We start from the raw sequence: 20188 nt of genomic DNA, 5'->3' as shown, positions 1-20188 counted from the left end.
TATTATTTCATAAGAAACCCTACACTATGAAATATCTTTTCATAAATCCGTGTAAAACAAAGCGTCTTTATAATCACGTAACATATACAATAATTCAAATATGCATCATGATATACAGTCACGTATATATATACACACATCTCCTTAGATTATAGAATGCTATGGTAACATAATGCTGTATAACTTAAAATATATTTCCGTTTGCGGATTAAGTGCGTTACCTCTTTCTTAACCTTCAAATCTACAATTGCATTTATATGTTGCGAAAATAACAATGCTGATTACTAATGACGTACTCTCTAAATGTAAAAGAGTGAAATTTTCACTCCCTGTCAAGAGTGAACTGATTTTCACTCTTATCGAGTAAAATTGGCTCCTATTCGAGTGACAAGAGAGTAATATAATCCACTCTAAAAAGATTGATTAGTTTTCACTCAATTAAGAGTGAATTACCACTTTTTTGGAGTGAGAGTCATTTCATTTCCACTCTTTTGAGAGTGGGTTCAGTCTTTTTAAGAGTGAGAAAGCACTCTTTTGAGAGTGAAATATGATTTTCACTCTTCAAGGACTGGTCCCTAAAGTCACTCTTTGTAAGAGTGAAAATTCACTCTCTTTTACATTAAGAGAGTAAGCGATTATTCCATTGGTTAGTTTTCAGGCTGGAAATTACTTCATTTCGAGGGTTGTCGAGAACAAGAAAGTCTTTCAAATTAAAACTCATAATGTTAAGTCTTTCTGCTTTTCAACCCTCTTGATTACATATTACACATTTTGTGCAGATAAGAGTATTTTGTTTGTTTTATACCACTTTTTCGTTCGTTAATTGTTCTAATATGACTATTAAATGTGGAGCATAGCCAGCCTTTAAACAATACACTGCAAAAACAGTGTTTAGCGATTTAAAAACACTTTTCTAAACACAATTTGCCATCACTTTGTAAACACGTTTTGAAGAATAACATCATGTGTCAAATTTCTGAACATTGGTCAGTGATAGTGTTTAATTTCTAAACAACTGACATCCATATTCTAAACATAACGTTTCTGAACACATTCTTGGCATCACTTTCTAAACACTGTTTTTGCAGTGTAAATGTAAGATTCGGTATACACTATAGTAAGTAAATTTTCAAAAACAAGTTCATAGCAAAGGCTGCATTTCTAATGCTATTTATAGACTTGTGCAATGGGAGTGTTTTGGCGATATTGTAATCTTGTGGAATGTTTTAAGAAAATGAAGAAAACTGATAGCTATATCAAATAAAAGACAAAATTCTATATAAGATTTACATCATCAATTTCAAACTTCTAACTCATACATACGGTCAATTTCTGTAAGAATATTTATAGATCTATGCACAAATCAATAAATAACATACACTAATTCATATAGCACCAAATAATACCTTCAACATGTTCAGTAAGATATCTTATAATCATTAACCCACATAATGTTATCTTCCACCTCTCATGCCCTGTAGCTCTACCGATTTTCTACTATTCCGAAGCTTGTCCAGTACCGCACTTAGCACTGCCTCTTTTACGTCTTCCGACAAGGCGGGCAGCCTCTTTTGAATTTCTGTCTTTTCACTATCTTCATCGGAAGAAAATTTACCAGATGGTGATCGCATCTCGCCTAAAATGTCTTCCCTAGCTTTCTTAAAACGCATCCCGATGCTTTCACCAAGATGAAGTGGTTGTCTTGTATGTGCCTCTTCTTGGAGCTTCCTCATAATTGCCATCCGGACTAAGATCTGGACTTCTGGCTCCAGACGTTTAAATACTCTTCTAATCAACGGTTGCCTAACAACGTCAATTGCAGGCATATCTCCTTCTGATTGGAATGCATCGCTGGATTGAGGCACGTCATCTTCAATATCATAGGGTGAGTACGAAAGTAAAGGCTCATTCTTGGAGGATTGTATGAGTAATTGTAATAACCTGTAACGTTCTCCTATTATATCAGAAAGTAGAGGTACTAGTGGATCTGATGGGTCCACGTCAACGTCAATGTCATTGGTCCTGATAGGGTTATCTTGTGTCTTGACACTTATAATGGAGGTTATTCCGAGACATAGCACTGATATCAAGATGTGTTTTGTCATGTTGATGGTGAAGATCTGAAATGAAACAAGGCAAAGATGTTGTTAATTCAATTGTTGTCTCTTCTGCTTTAAGCAAGGCGATTCGGACTATTTCAATCAATCAATCAATCAATCAATCAATCAATCAAATCAGACTCCGCACGTACAAAATAAACTAGCGGACAACGTGGAAATGCACTAAAATGTGTCCGTTTTACAATATGTTAAAGATAGTCAAGGATATAGGAACATAATTATAGGAAGGAAAATCTAAACATTAATATGATCCATTTTATTAGTAAGAAATCATTATAATCAATAAAGCAACAGTGAGGTAGACATTTTGACCTCATTCATACGTACAGTTCATACGTACAAATTGTCCATTGAAAAGCGTGTGAGATCAGCCGCATAAAACGAGATTGAGATTTGCATCTTTGATATTTACTTCCACGTGTAACGCAAGGAGGTGACGTTGAAATTGACAGTTTTGTACTGTCTCAAACGGTTCATGCAATGCAACCAATTTTCCCCACAAAAATTTTCCCTTCATCTACCAAAATCTTTGCTTTTTGGCAGCCATAATATTCGAGAACACTGAAATACAATTAATTTTAAGCGACACGTTAGCCATGCTTTATAGTCACAATCAAAAGCATGCTGAATTAATCAATTTCATTCAGGGGCGTGTTTGAAAAACGGCACAGCGCATTAGTAAAAAGAATAAAAAATACTAACATTTTCACCAGGGTTCGAACCACTGCCAATTGCACTATGAATGATAAAGATGGCTACTGTGCCACGGTGACTGTGGTTAACATTCGGCGATTTTCAAAGATATACTTATCAACACGTTTCTAGTGTATTGAAAATCAGATTTTGGTAGGAATACAGTCATAGAAAGACATATGACTCTACTTGTTTGTTTGTTTTTCATTTAATACAAATTAATTTTGATGAATTGAACTGGTACGACTCTTAGGACTCGTGATAAACGACGATTAATTTTGTAATAATAAAATGAAAACGCTGGGTCATTCACGACGTCATTTGTAATTCATGTCAAAACCTGGGGAGGACCACACACATCCGTGTATACGTGCGCAATCGATACTCATTGATCCAGACAATACCGTTTGAATATACCGCCCTTATGTATGCACCTGCTTGACACATCTTGTCACTTGCGGGAAGATATACTATAGGCCTACCCTAATAGCTTACAATAGATACCCCACCGTAAATAGCTCTTTTCATTACCTCGCTGTGCCAGTATATACGCGTAGTGTACGTACTTTTGAACCATATTTTGTTCAAAAATGATCGGAAGGGACTGTTTTCAGCTAAAATGTTGGTTATCAGCAGATGCTTAATGATACCGGGAAGTGTTGCAGAAAGGTAAGCGTACTCTTTATTTATTCAAAATATCACATATCAATGAATTTAAATTGGAAATCCAAAAAGGAAATGCCAGGTCAAAATTATCACCTTAGAATTATTGTGAAATAAAATCAAATCAAATTTAGACTCCGCAAACAACATCCAATTATTCCCATTGGTGTTTGCTACACGTGCATATAATAAATTATGATTTGGGGCTAATTTGAGAAGAGTTAATGCCTCGAGTTTCAAAATACACCGAGTGATGTTTTTGATGAAAAACATCGACAATTCAAGACTCTGTAAAACAAATCAAGAATTATCTGGGATAATTGCAACTAAGTATAATGAAAGTTATGATCTAAGCTACCAGATGCATCATGAATTTCATGACTATGATATTTAGTTATGGGAAAAGATTACTTTAATGTTTTGGCGGGATTATTTCCCGCCAAATATTTCAACCAAAAAGAGCATGTAGCCTTAAAGTAGACCTAAGACCCGGGCATAAAATGTAGACCGCTAAATATCTTGTTTGTCGCCATCCTGTGGCCAGAACAAGTGTAGTTGGTCTCGGTCCAGCCAGCGTGTGCTCCTTTGTCACACATGAACCGTTCGGGCTAATCTTAAATTCTTGTAAATGCCTATTATCCAGCACAGAGATTAATTCACAGCTATTGAGTAACCAGATTGGATTGACAGGTGACATTCACGATACCAAGACGGCTGGGTGTTCGTATGCATGGTATCTATTGTTTGAGTTACTGAAAGTGAGCAGATACTGAGCAGAAAATCGAAGCGAAGAGAAGCGAGTCAAACAATTCTGAACAGTCGGGGGAATCGAGACCCGTGTCCCCTTCCCCCTCCATCCCACTTTTAAACATCCTGCGAACACCACTGTTTGATATTGACGAAGTAACAGTCTGCTCAGAAAGTCAGGAAAGCATTTGCACCGTGAAGAAACACTTTCTTACTCTATAGTTAATTCACTTGTATTTTTATTCTTCATTGGGAAAAATATTTTGATTGTAAAACTATACTATAAGCTTTCTTAGGTACTTTGACCTGAAGATGTCAGAGCTACTCCTGACGAAAGCTTGACAGTTCTAAACTTGTCCGACGGCGAACCCGCTAAAAACCCACTAATTGTTATGAATTCCCGTCGTAAAAGCCTATCCCACAATATAAGCTTTACCTTGGAAATTTACTACTATTTGCTGGGCTTACTTTAGGAAATTGATCGCGCACAACTTGAGAAGTTATTAGCATCGCCATCATTTGGGAGCACTTTAGGAGCGTGACCAATTAACCTAAAAATCTAAAACGTTAGTTTCCTATTTTCATTACTTCAGCTTAAGCTGTAAATATCAATGTAACCACAGTACATTGCATTGCATTGTAATTTGTATTCTATATACTTTCAAAATATGACAGATCAAGGTAATATACGATAGATACCTATATATTACATGTGATGGCTTGATTAGAATTATTGTTAAAAGTCTAAATGATACAAATTAAAGGGAATAATCAGAAATAATTAGGGTAATTACGGAACTGATGCATGCTTAAACCACATTTTGTACATTGTTCTCAAAATTACAAAAATGACTTTGGCAATTAGCGTAGCAGGCTGACGATAAACGAAATTAGAATTTTAAAGCAATTTCATGAGTAACACATAATTTTACAATTGAACTTAGTCTTGTAGGGGTGATGTTAATGTTATCAAACAAATTAAAGCAAACATAATCCTTATTCCTTTATTCCCTTTCTCATTTACATGTACATATAATGTTTAGATACAATAACGTATTTGCAAAGAAAAGCACAACAAATCACATTGCGTGTATAATTTTTTACAGAACTATGGCAAGATAAAAACATTGCATTAAAAATGTCTAGGTAAAAACTAATACATTGTTGGTTGTATTATATTTTTATTTTTATTTCAAACCAATTTTTACATTCAACAAAAATTTAACATGTAAAATGTGAAACATGCGGAGCACAAATTTCGCGCATCAATTCACCTCTTTGGGACTAAAATCATGGAAATAGTCCAGCTAATGACACTCATTTATTTTACTCCAAGTTTATGAACTAAATTTCTGTCGATGCACGAGTAGGATGTGCTAATGAGTCATTGTCTTATTTGGCTGCAAGCAACATTATGTTTTGACCGATTCACACTGTCATTAAATTTGAAATGATGGTCTATTTATTAAGGAGAAAGTGGTAGTTTTAACTAGAGAAACATTCTATTTAATATACCGCATTATGTATTTTGTAAGTCATGGCCACTTTAATCAGAAAAGGTCTTTGCATTAGTGGCTTTCCATTAAACAATATACGTACAATTATTTATATGCGGTATATAACTTCAATAAAACTTCCGCTGTCAACTGGAAGATTATATTTTCCTCATTAATGATATGGTCTGACCGTCTGGGTAGCATCACAAGGTTGTATCTCTTTATTATTGTCAAAATGAAATAGATATATGTGATCAAACAAAATCAGTTGGAACTCGGAAATATCAAATTATCAGTTTCTTATAGGATAGTAAACAACATTTACAAAGCTGCAATTTGCAGAAAACCCCATTGAAATTAAACAACCAGTTCCAATGATATGAGCAATTAAAGAGTTTCCAAAACATGAGGAAACAATATACAAATATTGACTGCTATGAGGGGCACAGTTAAAATTATAGGCCCGAGGTGATGTCAAAACCATGACTATGCCCGAAGCGAAGCTGAGGGCATAGTCATGGTTTTGACATCACCGAGGGCCTATAATTTTAAACTGTGCCCGAATATTAAGCAGTCAATATTTGTTTTATATACCGAATAATATAGATTCTTCTCATTTGATTGGTTAAAAGATTTCCTGACTGACAAGGCCTACAAGCTTTTAACTGCATAGGCCTTTAGGCTTAAATGCACACAGCATGACAGTGCATGCAAGAGCAAGGGTGCAGAATTTGGACCGATATCTACCGATGTCATAATCTAAAACAACCCTACCGTTTCTGTGCTAACATCACACACTGCCGAGTCTCCAGGTCGTAGTAATTTGTCTAAAAAGTGACATTTGGCAGGTATAAATCCTTGACATGTAACATTTTGTAAACAATCACTGCACTCACTACGGCGGCCGGTGAAAGATCGTCGTCAAGCAAGGAGAGGTCAAATTCATTGCGAACTGTGACCGCGATAGTCTCAACACTCGTAATCAACGCCGGCCGTATAGTGGGTGCGCAATGTATACGAGCGATCTGTGTATTCGGGGTTGCGAATATCCAATTATTTTCCGGGCATAGAATCAACTGTGCCCGGGGCACAGTTGTTGTATGACGTCATCTTGATAGAAAAAGGGGGAACAGCTATTTTAATGACTCCACTTTTAACCAATCAGATGAGAGGAATCTATATATGAGGTATATAAAAGGAAATATTGCCTTTGTTTGGCTATATCTCAAAATCAATATTTCCGAGTTCCGACTGATTTTGCTTGATCGCATCACATATGCGATAGTTCTTGGATACAACGCGTTTTGCAACTAAACTATTTATTGTGACAAGCTGGTCATTTTGAAATCACCGAATAAGGAATATATGAAAGACAAAAGATGCACCCGAGTGACCCGACATATTAAAGAGCAAGCGGTCGATTTATTTCTTTAAAAATTAAATGAGAATTTGCAATACCAATAATTTTGTCTTCCCAATATTTGAATTCTCGGCTTCGGTGCACACCAATATTAAGAAATATGACGTATCATGCAGCTTTGAAGTTACATTATTGCTATTTATTAGCAATGGCTGATGAATTGACATGAGTGGGTAACGATGCAGCTCATGTTCATGTATCATTAGCACATTTTGAGATTCACGACATACATTTTCACGAAATAGAGCCATATTGAATTTCGTAAATTTTATCATTGGATCCATGTAATGTCTGTTTACTTTCTATTCTCATTACAATATAACTCTGTCATCGTTAATAAATTACTAATGCGATTTTCATTTGTCAATTACCCATAATGCATCTTGAATTGAACATATTAGGCACATTTTTAAAATAACAGACAAATACGGTTGCGAACTCATTCGATTGCCCCAATATGCAAATGACTGCCCTAACCCTAACTTCATTTGCATGGGCAATCCCAGCAGAAATATTTTCCTAACATACCGTAAGGATTCACCAAATGGCGCACATAAGATCCTGTGGATTAATTTCACGTACAAATAGAGAGTAGAGAGCTCCCTCCTCTGAAAATCCGAACAATAATTTAAAAGGGCTCGTACCCTTATTTGTTGGTGGGATTTTTGCAGGAGGACAATTTAGTTATGTCTATCCAATCATGTCAGGGAGCCCATATGCGCCAATGGGCGAATCTTCACGATACTGGAAACACTTCAGATATTTGGTACTTCACAAAAGGATAGTAATGGAAAGAAAAGTGAAAATGTTCGTCATTTTGGCGTACAGCTTTTGACAAATTGACATCAATCTCTTGCACGCTTGATTGCGCAGTGACTAGGCTATGTGTGACATATTTAGAGGTACATTATCAGGATGCATTATATGAGCAAATGCAGCCTTGCATTCGACAGTTGCAGCTTACTATTCTTTCACTATATCATTAATGCTTATAGCTATCCTCCTTTTATTGAGATATTTACTAGTTCAAATGGAAATGACAAAAATACAATTTCAAAATAGTTCGTCATTTATTTTTGCAAGTGGAATATCTATAGTGAAGAAAATAATTTGTCGTGTTTGAAATTAATTTGACATACTAAAACTTTTTTCATCATTGCAAATATATATATTTTCAGCATTCAGAACATTTCGTGAACGATAAACCAATATATTTGTTACAAAGTAATAATTAGTCAAATTAGACAATGTTTTTGACGAATTGATATTTTCAGTACATTTTGTTGTGCTAAAAAAAATTGCACAGGCAGAATTTCAATTTGCACAGATGAATTTGAAGCAAATAAGCAATAGCATAATTTATTATCTATAAATGTACTCACAAGTTTGTCAGATTACTTTGTTTACTGCCGAAAAATAAGTGGAAAAGTATCCAAAATCACAGACTGGGTTATAGACTTTTAGCAGACGGTCTGTGGATTCAGAGGAGTCTGTCAGTGCAGTCACGATAACTCGTTGAGTTGAGGAGGCAGTGTAAGTGTTAGGTTTAAAGTTTAAAAATGAAATAAATGAGAATAACAAAATCAAGACTATGGAGTATAACACTTCGTGATCCACAGCCTCGTCACCCCACTTGCTCCAAAAAAGTTGGGATTTTTAGCCGTCATAAACCTAGGACTACATAATGTTTGTACATAAAGATTTATTGTCGTCTGAGTCCCTGTAAGATGCATATGATATGACAATATATAAATATACCTATAAAAATCCATTACTCTTTTCAATGATCAGGATACAGTCTAAACTTACTTTACTTTTATCCACCACTTTTGCCTTTCATGGCGTCGTGGGGAAATGTAACCTTCTTTTTTGGGCGAGTCGGGTAATTTCACTCATGGTGATACCATATCTTCAGTTGCGAGCACTACCTTTACTCCATCTGCCCACCTATTCCTTGGTCTTCCTCTAGCCCTAGTTCCTGTTGTTTTGTTGTTGTAATTTCTTGCTGCAGGTTGACTAGGGGCCATTCGCATAAGGTGACCGAACCATCTAACTTGTTGTTTTGCAACATATTTTGTGATTGGTGTGGGACCCACCATCTTTCTGATATCCTCATTCCTGATTTTATCCCTCCTTGACTTGTTAGCCGCTCTCATTTCATTTCACAGGTGATGAGCTTTTGGGTTGTTCTTTTGTCGGGAGTCCAGGTTTGGCACTGGTAGCAGAGTGTTGGGAAAATATGGCATTGGTGAGTTTTTTTTCTTTGGTATCCATCGGTATATATTGCAGGATGTGTAAGAACTGGGACTAGTTGGCAAATGATATTATTGGCCTTTTCACATCGTGCCTCTATTTTTCTATTGATACTTCCATCCTCAGATAAGATACTTCCCAAGTACTTAAACTCCTTTGCCTGTTTCAGCTTGCTGTTGTTAATGGTGATATCAATATCCTTGGGTAAGCGGCTAACCACCATAGTCTCTGTTTTGGCTATGCTGACTTTCATGCCATATTTCTCACATACTATATTTAGTTTGTTGGTATGGTCTTGAAGTCCTGCAGAGTCCTTGTAAACGAGGCTCTGGTCATCTGCAAAGAGAAGCCCATTTATTTTTCTACTCGTTGGATTTGCTTTCTTGCGATCTTGTCCATATAAATCAAGAAGAACAGTGGTGACAGCACACAGCCTTGGCGTACCCCGATCTTAATGGGAACCACTTTGACTGACCACTTCTGATTCTCACCATACATTAGTCTTTATACATGTATAGAGCTCTGGCATTATCTAGCAGTTGACCTCTTATACCACAGCCCTCCATTACAGCCCACAACTGTTCTATCAATCCGATCAAAAGCCTTTTCTTGGTCTACGAAACACCATGTGCAGTTCCTGGTTGAACTTTATATACTTTTCAATTAGTACATCCCCTGTTTGTTGAAACCAAATTGTGTCTCACTTAGTTGGAGCTCCACTAGGGGTCGATTTCTTCTCTCTACGATCTTCGCAAACATCTTGCCGGCGTGACTCATCAAGGAGATGCCCCTGTATTGTTCACAATCTCTCTTGCTTCCTTTCTTTTTCCAGATAGGTATCACTATTGCCTTTTGCCAGTCATCTGGTGTTGCTCTCTCCTCCCATGCTGCATTGAAGACTCTAGTCAGCCACTTGATTCCAATGCTTGGATGACTTCTGTTGTAATGTTATCGGTACCTGCTTTATTTTTGGTACTTTCTTTCACAACAGCACGTACTTGGTCAGGGTAGAAGGTTCCTCTTCATCAGGAAAACCTGCCTTGAAGGTTTCCTGGGAGTATTGACTGTCCCTGAAGTTGAGGAGACCATTGAAATATCCTCCCATCTGTTGTCTTCTTGGTCAGCGAGTGCATGGATTTCCAGCTTCATCATTTATCAGTGATGTGGGGTCGAAAGGTTCGACCCTTTGTCTGAAGTCTTTCACTACCTTGTAAAAGTCTCTGGGTGATTTTTTACATTTCTCTGCTAGGTTTTCTCCATATTCCTGCCAAGATGTATTCTTACCTGTTTTGACCACTTTCTTGCATTCTTTTCTTTATACTTGTCGTAATCACACTGAGACTTTACTCTGGACCCCTGCTTAAAGAGTGTCTTGATGGCTTCCTTCACTGTGTCATTCATTCCACCATGCTGTTCTTTTCTTGCGACCTTTATCCGCCTTCTTTAGGCCACGTTTTGCTTTCAGCGTATCTGTTAACAGGGTTTTGAACAAGCTCCAATCCTCCTCTGCTGTACCTTCCCGGTCTGAAAGATTGCCATACATATTCTGTGCCATCTCCATTTCTATTTCTTGACAGATGTCTTCTTCTCTGAGTTTCTTCCAATTGATAGTTATCATGGTTATTGTCACTGTTTTGACTTTCTGTTTCTTGGTTGGTGTGGTGCAGTCTATAACGGCATTAAAGAGGCACTTCGTGATCCACAGCCTCATCCTCCAACTTATTCCAAAAAAGTAGAGATTTTTATACCATCAAGCTTGTGTACGTAAATTTTTTGTAGATTCGGTAATTTGACAAAGATATCGTCAAATTTATATTTTCCGAAATTACAACTCAATGTCCTATGGGCATTGCAATACGTATACAACAATTATGTGTAATCCGCATGTTCAGTGTTGAGACACATTATAATACGAGGGTGCTTATTTTACGAATGCTTTATTCAACATGCAACATGCAAGAACTGAGTTCTATAACCCAGTTAGTTTATGTACTAAATAAACTCCTCAACAAAAGTTTGGAAAGGTTTTTCAAGCATCTATATCTCAGATTATTTGTGACATGTTTATATCGTGTTGCATATCAATGGATAGCTACTTTATTCTCCTTTACAATGACACCACTTTTTGACACAATCACCTTTTTCACGGCTAGTACACGTCGTGTGAATGTAGTGAGGTCTCAAAACAGAATATTCCAAATTGGCCATTATTCTGTGCTCAAACAACACGGCAATGGTCACTAAACCTCAATAGCGGATGGACAAAACACAGGGAGTCACAACAGCCAGGCACATCTTCCTCATGCTGCTCATCAGCCTGGTCACACGTTGCTATGGGATGGCATTCCATTCTTCAATCAAGATTCGTCGCAGGTCCCACAAGTGTTCAATTGGGTTGAGGTCTGGGCTGATGGCAGGCCATTCCATTCTCTCTACTCTCATATTCTGCAGGTAGTGATTGACTTGGACACGGAGAAAGAAATGAGCGTGACGATAGGTGGGTGCAGTGGTGTGAAGCAAATAACATGGTAATCACAAACACTTGGTTTAAGGAGCACCCCAGAAGAATATATACATGAAAGAGCTCTGGGGATCGCACGAGGAACCATATAGGTTTCATAACCATTAATGACAGATTTAGAAGAGCAGTGAAACATGCGAAGACACATCCAGGGGCAGACTGCGGGAGTGATCATATTCCAGTAGTATGCACACTTCGTTGTAAGCTGAGAAAGTTGAAGAGAGCGAAGATCACAAAGAAGGTAGATTTTGAACAGCATTGGAGGATTATGGAATTGAGAAATTGACAGGAGTCATCAACAGAATGTATGATGATGGGATATTTCCGGAAGACCTGAGCAAATCAATCTTTATTGCTCTTCCCAAGGAACCTGGCGCTGTGGATTGTGAACAACACCATACAATTAGCCTTATGAGCCATGTTACAAAGATAATTCTAAGAATCCTGTTACTCCGTGTAAGAAGTAGAATAAAACCTGAGATTGGTAAAGAGCAGTTCGGCTTTGTAGAAGATGCTGGTACCAGGAATGCGATTTTTGTCTTGAGAATGATATCAGAGAGAGCGGTAGAGATGCAGAAGGATGTTTTCATGTGTTTCATTGAGTACTCAAAAGCCTTTGACAAGGTGAGACATGATCAGCTTTTTGAAGATCTTGGTAAGCTAGACCTGCATGGAAAGGATCTACGACTGTTGCAGAACCTTTATTGGAACCAAACAGCGTGCATAAGGGTGGATGGAGATTGTAGTGAATATGCAAGCATTAAGAGAGGAGTCAGGCAGGGATGTGTGATGTCACCAGATCTCTTTAATTATTACAGTGAGCTGATTCTAAGGGAGCTAGAAAAGGAAAATGGTCTCAGTATAGGTGGACATAACATCACGAACATAAGATATGCAGATGACACTGTCCTATTAGCTGAGTCTGAGGAGGATCTGCAAAGGCTTCTTGATGTGGTGGTTCAGGAAAGTGAGAGGAAAGGTTTATCGTTAAATTGCAAGAAGACAGAATGTATGGTGGTATCAAAGACTGAAAGCCCAACATGCATATTGAAGGTGAAAGATCAAAGAATTAAGCAAGTTTCCTCCTTCAACTACCTTGGCAGTCTAATCACAGAAGATGCAAGATGTATTAAGGAGGTTAAGAGAAGGATTTCACTGGCTAAGTCTGCGTTCTCAAAATTAGGCAAGATCTTAAAAAACAGTGCCCTCAGTATAGAGACCACAATTCGGGTACTCAACTGCTATGTCGTCCCTGTATTAATGTATGGAAGTGAAGCATGGTCAATAACAACAGACATTAAAAGAAGATTGGAGAGCTGCGAGATGTGGTTCCTTAGAAGAATGATGAAGATCCCGTGGACTGATAAAGTGTCTAATGACGAAGTCCTAAGTAGAGCAAATGTGAGCAGGAAGCTGTTACATGAAATCAGAGTTAAGCAGCTCAAATTCCTTGGTCATATCCTCAGAAAGGATGGTTTCGAGAACCTAGTATTGACAGGAAGAATAGAAGGAACAAGGAGCAGAGGCAGGAAGAGAGTGATGTGGTTATCAAATCTGAAAGACTGGCTAAAAGAAAGAGGAGCTGAACATGAAGCGACAGAGCTTCTGGAGATGGCTTATAACAGAGAATTGTGGCATGACATGATCGCCAACGTCTTAGGATATGGCACCTAGAGAGAGAGAGAGAGTGGTTGACTACCCTGACTCTATGGGGTGGGGGCGAGCGTTGTCGATGTCATCATGGAAGTACTACTGGCGGATTGCATGAGGTCCCAGATTGATTGTGAAGATATGGGATTGCAGCTTGCTGCACAGAATAATGGCCAATTTGGCATATTCTGTTTGAGACCCCACTACATTTACCAGACGTACGTGTACTCAGGCGTGAAAAAGATGATTGTTTCAAATGTGGCGTCATTGCTAAGGAGAATAAAGTAGCTATCCATTGATATGCAACACGATATGAACATGACACAAATAATCTGAGATATAGATGCTTGAAAAAACTTTCCAAACTTTTGTTAAGGAGTTTATAATGATCTTTGAATGTTGGTTACAAAACGTGAAAAATGGGAACAATGGCAATCCTAGCTTTGGGCTGTGATTTTGAATTATGTCGCATGGAATGAAACTATTTCAGCTCAGCGTGTAAGTACAGCAACTCAACATTTGCATGATTTTGACTTCCAATTCAGCAGTGGGATAGTGGCATAATTAAGTGCAATCATTAGAGACCCGGAATAATTTTCTTTTTTCATAAGGTCTGCTAAATGTGTTCAAGGTCAGCGGTTCCATGTTACCCTATAAATAACTTTCATATGTGATTTTTCGCATCACATGCTTCCATTACGCATAATATCTGCGTGTTAAGCAGTGTATGGGGTTATTTATAATCCCAAGACGACGATCTGCCGCCCGAATATCCCCTTAATATGATTAGCCTCCACCAGGTATCTCTTCCTCTATCTCATTGGTTTTTGAATGCATTCCATCATACAATGATTGAACAAAACAGGCGATATACACCTTTGATAAAACTTTGCTCCGCTGAATGTAGATGAATACATGTAGTTTCAAAGTCAAATTCAATTCATGCTTCAAAGTAATCAGCTTCATTAATCCCTCATGTGGCACTCAACTTTGGAAGTGATGGGCATATGCTGAGTGACAGCGGTTTGAAGCTGGGCCTGTGAGAAAGGTAGTCATGTTATACCGTAGAATTCTGTCTACAAGCATATGCCTCTACACATTCCACAAAAAACTTAGATACAATAGATTGGTCTTAAAATAATGCATGTTTGTACAGCCGCCTGTGTCAGTAATATAATTGTTCAATCTCCAAATAATGATCATGTGCGTGGTGGGTGTCTGCCTTTCGTCTCTTTCGTCAAAAATACCACTCCTTCAGAGATATATAGTATCTTATTGCAAAACATCAAATCAAACCTGGATTAAAATTGTAATCTAAAATATTGTATAATCTTGAATCTTTTAGATTTAAAATCAAATCTTTTAAAATATATTAAATTGATATATGCATTGATATATATAATAATAATACACATACCGCACACTGCACTTGTTTGGTTATCAAAAAAACTTCCTTCACCCAATGGAATTTGGGGAGCTGCACAGATAATTGGTGGATGTTACAATCTAAATGCGGATAGGTGTGCGCCGTTCGGCAGCAACCTAGTTGATGCGATCTGATTGTTATTATTCACCATTGCAGCGAAATTACAGCGCTTTGAGTCCTCTAAGATCTGGAGAAAGGCGCTTTATAAATCCAAAATTTATTTTTATTATTATTTTATTATTTTTTATTTATAATATTCGAGATCTATTTTAGGATCTCTGATGATATATAATCGGCAGGTGGGTAAGAAGCAAGTGTTATTATCATGTCATGGTTTTGTGCATTCTTGGTGCTGCGTGACCATGGTGACAGCTAATCTATCATTATGTATTACTCGGTACATTTTGTGAGATCATCAGAGTTGAACTATAGCCCAGTAAAATTAAGAAAAATAATGGGTTAACCCACCACTAATTGCAACAAAATCCATTTAATCGCCATTCATTTCAGAAAAGCATATTAAATAACACATCAAAAGCCCCCGAAAATCCAAGTAGTGGAACAGTGCCTAATTTGCTTGAATCCAAATTGGTTGCTTACGCAGGGGGTGACATTTCAAAGTTGGTTTACTCTTGTTAAAAACCATATCAATGTAATGCTCTCAAGTAAAGTTTGACCAGTCTATAACATACAGTTCTCGAGTTATAGGCAACAAAGTCAAAGGTCAAATTTTAGGTCCACTGACGTTTACGATTGAAATATGCTCCAATTTTAATCCAACTGACTCAAATTGTTGCTTGGGCAAAATGTTGCATTGCTTTGGATGTTTTGTTGCATAGTAGTATCACAAAATGGGGCACGGTCAACAGGGCTCATTGAATTTTGATCTTCTTTGCCATGTTACAAAGATAACAAACCTCCTGAGATATGACAAACTATTCTTTTTTTAAATGCTTTTGCAAGCAGAACAATATGAGACTATTTTTTTTATCAAAATCAGAGTATTTTTTAATTTTTGTCCCCTGCACAGTGTCATCGCCCCGATATCTTCATGGCAGAAATCGCCATGGTAGGTTGAATCCATAGCCACGCATGGCCATTTTGTTCCGACCTTTGAGACGCATAATGAGCCGAGGGACATCCCTACTAAGGCTACTGACAATAGCTCGGTAATTGACTTCTCTGTGTGGGGGTGTGCTTGTATACGCCATGTGAGTGAGTGCTCACACTGGGGTGTGTGTGACCTCTGTGTGTATACGCCATGTGAGTGAGCGCTCACATCAGAAAATCAGAATATTTCTGTCCGTTTTTGAGTTCAAGACGCTCGCGTCTTTCTCAAGACGCCAGCTAACGACGATAATATCCGTTGAACATATATGTTCAAGTGCAAGGAATCAGATCTGGTTTCTTTATACGAAATCATTTACGGGAGATATTCATAATTTTCTACCCGGTATCCAAAGATTTATCGTCTGAATATCAATCGTGCATAGCATATTCACGTGTATCGATCCCGGGATATTCATTTCAGTGTCTCTGGCTGTATAATGTAATTATTAACCGGGCGATGTCGGTGTGCCCTGTGGAATCCAAATTTTGACATTTGAACCTTTTCCCTATAACGCGAGAAATGTACATCGGAGATAGGTCAAACTAAACTTTTTCTGAATCCTTATAACGAGAGGAATACATTGGTATATGGTTTTTAACAAGATTTGACCAAATTTGAAATTTCACCCCTGCATAAGTATCCTTTTTGGATTGATGCAAATTAGGCACTGTTCCACTACTTGGATTTTCCGAGACCTTTGATATGTGTTTGTGTGATGAACGCTTGTGAAATCGATTCTGTTGCAATTAGTGGTGAGTGCTTTTTTAATTTGACTGGGCTACTAATGTTGTTCCACACTTCAGATGAATGTCTACTGTGTTGTCTTACGGACTCATAAAGCTGACATATGCTGATCATCTTGAAAACCGATGTAAACAACTTTGCAGCAAAATAAACGACGGAAATGAGGGACATAATTACAACATACTTGAAAAGCGCAAAGAGGGGGAGGAAATAATAATTCATAACAAACTGAAACGTTAGCTTGTCATTTTGTCCCATAAGAATATTTTAATAAGCCGTCTAGACGGACAGCGTTCATCAACATTTCGGGCAAAAAATTTGAAGAGTACTTTTGAGATTAATCGACAAGGTGGTTTCCTCTTCAGTCTGTATTGTGTGTAACATTGTGTTACTCCTAAACTTGACCAACACAAACATTTGGTTAAATAACCTGGAACCATAGACCCCGGGTTATAGTCATAAATAGTATAAACAGCAGTTTGATTTGGGTAGTGAATTGATACCAAAACCAGGAGTGGAGTGACAAGCGCCTGTAATAAGTCTCCAAAAAGAGTTGACCAAACTACTCTAATCAATTTGCCCCGGGGGAGGCACTCCCTATCTGAAATGGCAGGGATGTGCCTCGGCCATGTTAAAAGTAGGGGGCATTCAGGTCAAATGTACAATTACAAAAATATGGGGTCATTCAGTACACAACCTGAATAAAAATGGGGTCATTCGGTATGAAACTTTGCAAAAAGGATGGTCATTGGGGTAACAAAAAGTAAAATGGGAGTCATTGAGTACAGGATTGCCAAAAGAGTATCATTAAGTACACATAAATAAGTGCCAAACTGCGTAAAAACAACTTGGCCACCTTGGAAATGTGAAAAATCACATATAGCAGGAAATAGAAAAAGGGGGTCATTGAGTACATGAATTTTTTTAAAGGGGGTCATTGGGTAATAGGTAGGACCATAACACAAAAAAGGGGGTCATTGGGTACAAGCCGGTTTGAAAAAGGGGGTCTATCCCGAGGCACATGATGCATATGTGTCATGGAAGTGCCCCCCCCCCGGGCAATTTGCAGGCCATTTGGAGCGCAACACTGCAAATTCATCACAGTTTGACGTTGAAGACGCAAGCAACAACAAGTAGTCCATTATTTAAACTTTGACAGTTGAATGTAACAAGGTCTTAAAAGCTTATTCAGTGATCCCAGTGACAGTGTAAAAATTAAAAATTGTATATAAAATTGCCTAAAAGTGAAGGATAAGTCATTAAGGGTAGACGAGGTATTGTTGGTCGAAGCAACCTAAAAATCGATTTTCATTATCTTGCTTAATTTATTGTTGTAAATGAGTTATGTACGTTTTACATAAGTGTTGTTGTTTCAGCCCTCTTTACAACGTAACTCAAGAACCGCAGCACCTATAACAGTATATCTGTGATATTTTAATTCTTCCACACACTCGCTATGAATTGAGCAATGCAGTTTTTGCCAAAGCTCACTACCATTCGTAAGATGCTGAGAACTACCAAATCACAACAGTTTAAAATAATTAATAACCTTAACATTGTCATTAGGTATTTTTGAAATGAAAACTTTGGCAACAAACGAGGAAAACGGCAGCATTGATAAAGCCTAAGCCCCAGTCAAATACCTGTAACTAATTTTTCTACTTAAGTAGAGAAATTACATATTCATGTAAACTGACTTATTTTGTCTTTAATGCACGGCGTTCGGCTTAACCACTATGTATTATGACACTAACAAAGGTACCAAAATCTGAATTTCGATGATTTTTACCATCCTCCTGATCAGCATAAGTCTTTAAGTACTATACACTCACGATATTCTTACATCAACCAATTATAACGATATATAATCTGCCTATAATAGAGAACAAAATTTGTTATTTTAGATTTTATCTAAAATGTATCCAGAATATTTTATAAAGTAGGTACTTGAAAAAAGGTTACTGAAAAAAATGGTAATTGAAATTAAATGAGATCATTTGGTAAGAGAGTGCTGAAAGTTGGGCCCACAGTGGCCACAATTCATTCAACCCTTTTCAGTATAAGTGCACCTATAATATTGTTAGCTTGTCAACAACATATAAAAGGTCTCTAATATAAAACATGAATGTCTTTTACGGCTTGCAGACTGCTTATTTGAAGAAAACTATAATTGGTTTCAATTTGTCAAAAATATGGCTAAAAATGAACATGTCAAAAACAAAGGTCATGTTCAACATGTATGCAGATAATAAGGAAATCAAAATTGGAAATGAAACACTGGAACGTGTATCCAAATACACTTACCTAGGACAAGAGATTTGGCCAGATGGGAATCAGCCGCAGGAAATAAAGAGAAAAACGCAAGCAGGATGGGCAGCTTTCAGCAGACACAAAGATATGGTCGAATCCAACCAAAAGTGTCCACGGGCCAAAAATAAAAGTCCGAAATAAAAATGTCTCCACAATTTTTTCCTTTTGCCCATTGATTGATGACATATTGGCCTTATAGGAACCAAAAGTGCCATTACTAATCTTGAAAAATAAATCCAGGACGTGTGATAGTAAATGTGATATCAAAACCCAATGTTACCTACGAATACCACTAGGATGCTTTCACTATCGCAATACTAATCAACCTAAAACAAATGGAATATTCCCATTAACGCTTTTTTTCGTGTAATATAGACCACAGGGTGTCAGGAAAATGCTAACCAGAAAATATTTGTTTTTATTTTTATAACGCGATCAATATGACCTTAGTCAATTTATGCTAGTTTATTTTTGAAAATGAAGTTTAGGTCAGTTTCTGTATTTTATTTATCAAATGAGTATGAATCAATTTACACATTGTATAAGAACTAGTATGATATATGTTTTCAAGAATATTAGAAATTATACGCATACACCTAACGCTTTATACAATCCGTATATGGGTAATAATAGTGTCCTGGGTACCGCTTAAAGTTTTTGACAATTAATTTCCATTGGTAGGGACACTTCATTACACATGTCATATATTATGCTGTATTCGTAAGTAACATTTCAGTATTTGTAGGTAAGAATTAGACTTTTGGTAGATATCGCAATCAAAACTTCATTTTATAAAGCACTTTGAATGTATTATTTTCTTTATGTGCGTTTATTGATACTTTAGACCCTATCATGTATTAATAATGTCGGTTCACAGCGGTTGAAAGAGGATTGAAGTAAGAAACAAAGGCACTAAAGTGACTTTAATTTGCTTAATTGCACACAAATCGCTTAAAACCGTTATTGCAGACTTGTGAAGTCCATCTTGGAGTCAGTTACGTCTTGTGGCCTTTCGTTTGAGGGCAACTACAATT

General features: G+C 37.2%; 1 protein-coding gene across 1 annotated transcript in view; it reads right to left on the bottom strand.

Moving 5' to 3' along the window:
• Positions 1 to 580: 580 nt before the first annotated feature.
• The window catches only part of LOC140137847 (uncharacterized), a 41611-nt gene continuing 22003 nt past the window's right edge, over positions 581 to 20188 (bottom strand). The window contains exon 2 of the mRNA XM_072159640.1: positions 581 to 2120. Within this exon, the coding sequence (XP_072015741.1) occupies positions 1455 to 2105 (651 nt within the window). The 5' untranslated portion in view covers positions 2106 to 2120 and the 3' untranslated portion in view covers positions 581 to 1454. The remainder of the gene's footprint in view (positions 2121 to 20188) is intronic.

This window comes from Amphiura filiformis, chromosome 17, assembly GCF_039555335.1.
Source record: "Amphiura filiformis chromosome 17, Afil_fr2py, whole genome shotgun sequence".
NCBI classification, from domain to species: domain Eukaryota; kingdom Metazoa; phylum Echinodermata; class Ophiuroidea; order Amphilepidida; family Amphiuridae; genus Amphiura; species Amphiura filiformis.
Note: the sequence above shows the minus strand (reverse complement) of the source record. Positions and strands in the feature narration are given on the sequence as shown.